Source organism: Mauremys mutica, chromosome 11, assembly GCF_020497125.1.
Source record: "Mauremys mutica isolate MM-2020 ecotype Southern chromosome 11, ASM2049712v1, whole genome shotgun sequence".
Classification (NCBI taxonomy): domain Eukaryota; kingdom Metazoa; phylum Chordata; order Testudines; family Geoemydidae; genus Mauremys; species Mauremys mutica.
The window spans coordinates 20,045,297-20,053,000 of record NC_059082.1 but is presented as its reverse complement, the minus strand read 5'-3'; the positions used below and the strand labels follow the sequence as shown (position 1 = coordinate 20,053,000).

At 40.1% G+C, this 7,704-nt stretch overlaps 1 protein-coding gene across 4 annotated transcripts in view; it reads right to left on the bottom strand.

The window, feature by feature from the left end:
• Positions 1–205: 205 nt before the first annotated feature.
• Positions 206–7,704, bottom strand: part of CEP152 (centrosomal protein 152) — a 48,429-nt gene continuing 40,930 nt past the window's right edge. For 3 of the 4 annotated variants that reach the window (XM_044979896.1, XM_044979898.1, XM_044979897.1), the window contains 6 exons: positions 6,393–6,572; positions 3,895–3,985; positions 3,695–3,801; positions 2,683–2,839; positions 1,875–1,978; positions 207–1,608 (listed from right to left, as the gene is read on the bottom strand). In XM_044979896.1, the coding sequence (XP_044835831.1) occupies positions 557–1,608; positions 1,875–1,978; positions 2,683–2,839; positions 3,695–3,801; positions 3,895–3,985; positions 6,393–6,572 (1,691 nt within the window). In that variant the 3' untranslated portion in view covers positions 207–556. Of the gene's footprint in view, positions 1,609–1,874; positions 1,979–2,682; positions 2,840–3,694; positions 3,802–3,894; positions 3,986–6,392; positions 6,573–7,704 lie in introns of all 4 variants that reach the window. The other variant, XM_044979895.1, reaches the window with a different exon arrangement.

Genomic DNA, 7,704 nt, shown 5'->3' with positions numbered 1-7,704 from the left:
AAGAGAAGGCACATGCCTCGAGTTTGATTCAGTGTATAAAAGACTGAGAATCATTTTATAAAAACATATGTAAATGTTTATGCTTATAACTTAAATATACACTGGCATTTAATCATTTATAGGAATGAAATGCCTGAGCAATTCAAACAGATTCTAAAAAACATCTCTAATGCACACTAAACTTTTATACTGATTTTAAAAGGGACCACAATTGAAAGTAGTTTTATTTATATATAAATAAAAATGTAACATTGCACTGCAAACTAATCTTGAAGTACAAAAATAGATTGTTTAAATAAAACAATACACACAAACACTTATATAAAATACTGTACACAACTGTGAAAGCCAGATGACCAAGGTAAACAAAAACCTACATCGATATTTCAAGTAATTTTATGTGATTGTTTTTTCATGTAACAGTCTCAAGTCACAACATTGAGAGATCACAAAATGGATAAAACCCACAAGTTTCTAGAATAGATTTTCCACACGTCCCAAGTTTGCATTGAAATAGTTAGTTTCTTCTAAACTAATGTTTGAAGAATTATTGATGTTAATCCAAGTTAGGAAGTGGGCTATCAAATCCACTATCTTGCTGAAAAGATTTGGCATCCAGTATCAGTTTCCTTGAATGTTGGTTGTAGCCTTTTCCTATACTCGAATATGGGGTTGCATTGCGTTGTTGTGAGACATCAGAATGTGATTTCACAGAGTTCTTGTACGAATTGTGTCCTGGGTTTACGTTCAGTTGCTCTTTACTGTAAAGTATGGCTTCACTTTTTGCACCAAGAATCTTGGCTTTGCTGGTAAATTGCCTACAAAATGTACCAACATTTTCATCTGCATTAGGAAACAAGTTGGTCATAGGAAACTGTTCACTGGCCATATGTTGTTCTTCTGTATTAGAACTCGCTTTTTGCACAGGATACAAGAAGGGCATGTCACCACTATCGAAATGAAGACTCCCACTAACTGAACTCCAGTCAGCAGAGCTTCCGTCATCCCTTACTGGAGTTTCTTGAATATCAAACCCCTGAGTTCTCTCAGATGTTGCCTCCCCATATCTATTTGGCTGGTTACATTTAAATTCGTTTAAGACTGGTCTTTGAGTCTGGTTCTCAAACATTACATGAGCTGGCCCAGAGTCAGAAAGGCTATTTATAGGGCTGGGTGTATGTGTGTTTCCAAACTTCACCTGAGGAACACACGAGGATGTCTTTTGAAGTGCTGTAGTGCTAGCAGGATTTGTCAGACCTGTGTCTGTATTTGAGACATAGCCATTTCTAAGCCTTCCTCCATCTTCAGCAGGACAAAATTCTAACATAGTGTCTCTTGAATTATCAGCTGGCTGTTTAGAAGTGCTCCTGCTACTTTGGATATTTGAAGACCCTGTTTCATGAAGCCCAGCCTGTGTTTCAGCCTCTACTGCATCAAGCTGCTGTCTTAAGTTAAAAGGTACACGTTTCTGAACAACTTGCTCACTGGCTTTTTTGGCAATACTTTCGCCACATGATTTGCTTTCCATATGGGCTGGCCTAGTTTGATGAATGTGATTTCTTTTTGATTGCTCAACTCCAGTTGGCAGTTCAGAATTTAGTAGCAGGACTAAGAGAAGCAGGGGAGAAAGAAAGAAAAAAAAAAGATTAATTTAAGGAAGCATTAAATGTTGGGAAAAAGTCAGTTTATATAAAAAGTTGTCAATACTAGTGCTGTTAAATCAAGCGGTTCATGTCTTTAAGTTACTGCCTATGTAAATGATGGCAAAGCAAACAAAAAATTTCCTCCCACTGTCTACCTGCATTTTCACTACTAAATGGATTAAAGCAATAAGAAGGGGAAGGAAGGGAAACAACCCGCCACTCCAAACTTACTTGAGTGGGCATTTTTGTTCTGGGGTGTGCTCCGAACAGGCGTTTCAAGCACTTTTGCCATTGTAGCAAGCTTGCTAGCAGCATTCATTATTTTCTTTTCAGCCCTGTTGAGAACCCCAGAATATTTAAAATCAGTAAGTTATGATGCTAACTAGCGTTTCCTATTTACCTAAGTTGCCACACAAACATTCCAGAGAAAAAAAAAAGTGTTAGAAATTCAAATTACCCTGTTCCTTCAATTAAACCTGAGAAAAGTAACAGTATCTGAGACCCTCTCAGACAAGTGCTCCAGAAAAGCCAAAGGGAGAAATTTTGTTTAATTTTTTTCCATTTTTGGTTTTTGTTTAAACATTCCACAACCTTTTTAATACTTCAAGAAAGCAAGAAAAGGTACAAGCTCATTCTCCCTCCTTTTACAGATCACATTTAAAGCCTGATTTAATTTTGTAAAGCTGCACAATTGCTGTGAAGTCACAACATGAGGTTTTCCTGTTCACCTGTTTACTTGACGGAAACTTTCTGGAGAATCAAGGGTACTTGTTGAGAAGGTATTAAGAAAGGCTGCTCAGCTAGTCTCAGTCACTGAAGAGGATGCCAGTTGGATTGAAGGACCCACACCAAAGTATGTATTTGATGGAGTTTAAAGCAGACCCAGCTGGGCTTGCAGACCAGCACAACCTCAGAGTAAACAAACAATCGGCAACTAATTGGGAGCTTAATATATTACTTTCTATATTCTTATATATTTCTATTTTCTTCAAGTATATGTGCTATACAATAATTTCAAATGTATCTGTTTGGGACTCACCCTTCGTGTTTCCCATCATCATTTAGAAGCTGCTGAAGACAAATCAAGTAGTATTTGCGCATTTTCCGGGCAGTCTCTTGACGTTCCCTTAAAACCTCTGCTTTAATCATTTCAGCTGCTCTCTCTTTGCTTTCATGGATATAACGAAGCATATCACCTACATAAATGTAATTTCATTAGTATGGAGTGTCAAAAGGAAAAAAGGATTTGAGACAACTTGGCCACGGGGTAGGAAGATTGAGGGTAGAAGTGTTGCAATGGCAGCGTGGCACTCAACAGTAACCACTGCAGTCAAATAAGGAATGGCATTTGATCTAGTCCTCTTCAGCCAAATAGAACGTGGTTAAAACACAGGGCCTGGAATGTGGTGATAGAAAACAAGGGACAATTAAATGTCCCCGAGGACAAATTCTTTGGTGGGGAAGGCTGTCATTTGCTGAAAATTATAGTGCAGAAGAAACAATAGAGCCCAGTTATTCAACGACACAAAGCAGCCCTTGCCGTTTATGATAACAGCTTAAAACAATTTGTACGGGGCTAGATTCTGCCAGCCTCCCTCATGTTGAGTAGTATTGTACTAGAAGAGTAGCCTCATTGCCATGTAATCATGTATTACAAAGTAAGTAAGGCTGGCAACATCAGGCCCATACTTGTTGCAACGAGTTTTTATAGGATTAAATGATAATTCAACTTCTTGCATTCTCTCTACTAAAAAAACTAATATGTGCCAGGAGAGCACACAATGTGAGGTATGAGAGTGTGATCTTAAGAGAGACTTCGGTGCAAGGAGAGAACATAGATGTCTTTCATACGTTATACATATTTTTGTGTTATTTGGGAAGGGAAAGGTGAAAAGAAACAAATAACTCCAATGAAATATTTCACTAGGCAGCAAATTTCACTCCTCAGCAGACTGTCAGAAATCTGACACTGGTTTGGATTCTTGCATGAACCGGCTGACGAGAGTGTGATTTGCAGTTGTGTGTGTGAACTTACTCTCGTTAGCACTTACCCTTAATTTTGCCCACAGCTTTAATGTACTGTGAGCGCATTTCTTCCAAGCCTTTTATACCATCACAGGAGGTACAAGGTTTTGAAATAGCCCCTTCCGACAATGACCTGAAAGCACACAAAACATGCAGTACTTTGTAACTACAAGACAGGTAGGATGACTTCTGTGGAAGCCAGTTTGTTCAGGCTTTTTAAAAATACCTGGGTGGTGTGTTGTATGTTTTCAGATCTTTGAATTTCATCTTCATCTCACAGTTTTCTTCCATTAGAGCCTCTAGGACTCTCTCATTTTCTACAAAAAACAAGACAGTTAATTGATCTTTATGTTTTTAATCCATTTAAACATCTTCATAGGTTATGTAAAATTACTGCCTCTGTGATAAGTGGCCAGTGTTTCAAAGGCAGCTACAACACGCCATGCCATCAAAATGACATAGTTAGGAACTAACTAGACCATATGTCATTTGAAGTCTGAATATAAAAGCAGTATGATGAACTCAGTGGTGGTGTAGACAGGTTTTTGTACGTAATTTTTACTCTTAGCCACAGGCACAAGCGCAGGGATGTTAGAAGGAAAAAGTTGCGGAGGAAGAAAGGTTATTTATAGTGCAAAAGTTGAGACTTCTCTGGGATGGGAGAAGGAAAAGAACATTTCACATATTTTACACTGCATACATGCACCATGGTATTTTTAACAACCACCAGCTGACATTCCAAAGAAAGATGGGATTCGCTGTGTATGTCTAATCTGACTGTATACTAAGTCATTTAAACACTGTCAGAGTTTGCACACTGAATATATTGGGGGTCCACAGATCCTAATCTTCACCTCTGACTCAATCAGTGCACATTGGCTAGTGTAGTTAAATGTTTTAGTGGGCCAGGCCCATAAAACCTGCAATGGCACAAGCTAAATGCACAGGAATCACGGGCTCTGTGAGCAAGATATGCAGTGAGTGGGCATGCCTCTTACAGTAGTGATGGAAGTGGTTGTCTTGCTGGGGTAGACAGGACTGAGTATAAACATTCATTGTGACAAAACATCTAGCATGCTTTTCTATTAAAAAAAAAGCTTAATGCAACAACTGTGACACTAGGTGGAGAGGAGGGGTCAAGTGAAGCATGTTGAAAAACTGTTTACTTATCTTACATCAACAAGTTTAGAGATGCTCTTGTCCATAGGGATTCCACTGTAAGCGTGGCCACGAGTCCGGATCTTTTAGCTAGCAGTGTCCAGGGGGGATGTGCATGTACCTTGTTCAACCTCAAACTCCTCACAACAAGGGTATAAAGGAGGATAAAGCAGTTCTGCCTAAATCACGACTGTACGACAATGATGCCAAGCTGAGCATCTGATCTAGAAGCTGCCACAATGGAGTAGTATCTTTGAGTTTCATCTTCATTTCACTGTTTTCTTCCATTAGAGCATCTCTCATTGGTCCATCTTTGGCACCCTGGGCTCTGGTACCAGCAGAGACTTAGATACCAGAGATAAAGAGACAGATCAAGCAAAGGGGACTCCAGTTCCAGCGTGATGGTAGGATCTGCAGGAGATGTGAAAGCAGCCTTGGAGGACATAGCAAGCAGTAGCAATATCAATGGTATTATGACTGATGGTACCAATGGAGGAGTCTCAGCAGAAGTCTTATCAGAATGAGGTACCAAATGAACCTGTAGTATATGGCACTGATGCCAATGGTGCTAAGGAAGCAATATCTATCACCAAAGATAGAGGATAAAGTGCACAGCAGAAGAACATGATTCTACAGTCTTTGAAGTTTCATGTGCCAATGCAATTTTCAAAGGAGCTGGTTTAGGTAAGCCAGAGGGGCGATGACTTTTAGAGAAGGCAACTGATCCAAGCTCCATCCAGAGATTTTTGCTCCTTCCTACCTTGAGTATCATGAGCTGTTTGTGTGCACTTAGAAAAAGAGTTCCGAATGGCATACTTGCTAGGGGAAAGAGACTCCCCTAAACAAAGCAGACATTTTCTATGTGCATTTGGGCAGGCATAACTGTTCCTAAAGCAGTGAAGATTCTAAAGCTGGTCCTCTGCCATTGGGACCTACTCCTCAGTAGCTTCTAAAAAGAAAGGGAAAAAGAGTTGTGTGGATTTTCCCTCCTTTTTAATTATTAAGTCACTGTCCCTTTAAACCTTATTAAAACTACACTAAGACTAAAACTAAGCTATTAACTCTAAAACAATCTAAGGACTACAGCAAAGGAGAATAGTGGGGTCTGACTCGCTACCACAGGTTGTGAGAAGGAACTGTGTGGCGGTTGGGACCGCTCAACTCTTTATACCCTGCAGAGCACACATGCAGCCACAGTGGACGCTGCTGGCTAAAAGGTTACAGGCTCGTGAACACACAGCATACACGCTTATAGTGGGATCCAGGTGGACAAGTGCCCGAGGAACATCCATTGTCAGTAAATTTTCCTAGAACAGTCCCATTCAGAGATCACAGAATGAATCGAAACACGGATCTCTGTGCTAGTCCCCAGGATATAAAGGTTCAGAAGAAAGTTCTGTGATGAATGATTACTATTAGAAAGTGAATTTATTAGGGCCGAGAGTTATTTAGACATGTACCATTACAGTGGCTGCACTCGACAGCTCAAAGGTGAAGGACAGATTCATACAACCAGCAGGAAATGAAACTATTCAGAATTCTATGTAGGTGAGTAGAGATACTAACCTCGGATTTGCTCTACTTTAGCTTTGTGTTCTCTTACTGCAAGCTGGAGGTGCCTGCAGGTTTTCTCCAGTTTTCTTTTTAGATCCTGGCATTCTCTCTCCTTTGTTTCAAGCTGTTGGCAACAGTGCTCACAGCAAAAATCTTCGTGAGACCAAAGGTTCCTTTTCTTACATTTCTGATCTGCAATAATAATTACTACAAGTTATACATCAGCCATAGAATCAAGAGAACCAAAATCAAGCACATTATTTCTAGGGTTTTAATTAGATATTCCTTTACACCCTAGGAAAGTGTACACTATTTATCTAACAAACTCTCATAAGAGGCTATAGACACAATCCAAATGTAGTATTTGTTACAGGGTCTATACGTTTTACGTCTTTTTGTGCACTGCAGCCACAACGTACCAATCCCAGCAGTGCCATGAGTGTAGAGGGAGGTACCACTGATGCAGACAGTGGGGTGGATTTGGGGACTATTTTTTTTTTTTAAATAAATTCTAGCAGGACTCTTGGAGCATCTCATGGAGGCACTCCCAGCTGGAAAGGATCAGATGCAGCTGAGTCCAGTTAGGTTTAGAAACTTAAAGACACACTGGGCTACTTCCCGGAGAGGGAAAAGGGCTGCTCTCTCAGCCAGGAGAGGGAGCTCCAGAAGCAGAAGAGCTGCACTGGTTATATATACTATGTTGTGTTTAATAGATGGTTTGTTATTTTGGTGGTGAAGGAATTTAAGCCGCACTACGGGCATAGGGCCAGAGACTCTCATGAGTTTTGTTGCTTTATGTTCTTTTGGTAGCATAAGAACTCTAAAAGCAAACATGAAACCCCAGAGAGGGCTTTGTGCATAACCTGGGGGCCTCCTGTGATGTTTCTCTCCAGCTGCACAGGCCCTGACCTTGCGACACTGTATACAAGACCTATGGGAGCAAGCTACAACATTTCTGGTTAACTTAAAATACTATAAAGTCAGATTATTCTAGAGCACTAATTCCATGATTTAAAAAAAAAAAAAAATCCGAACTTTGTCACAAATCAGGATTCACCCAGCATGACAAAATATATTTAACACGAACGTGGAATTCCTTGACTCATATGCGCCATGGGGGAATGCTATAGTTTGACCTCCAAACCATTTGTTTTTGCATGATCCATACCTGAGATCAGAGGTTTTGGTCTAGGAAGTACCATGTACAAACACAGCCCTATACAACCTACCCTACAGGGACTTGGATGCAAAACATGGCAGTTCTTTTGTCCACCTCTGCCCCCTTTGACTTATTATTTGGATTCAGAGCCAAAGATGGCACCTA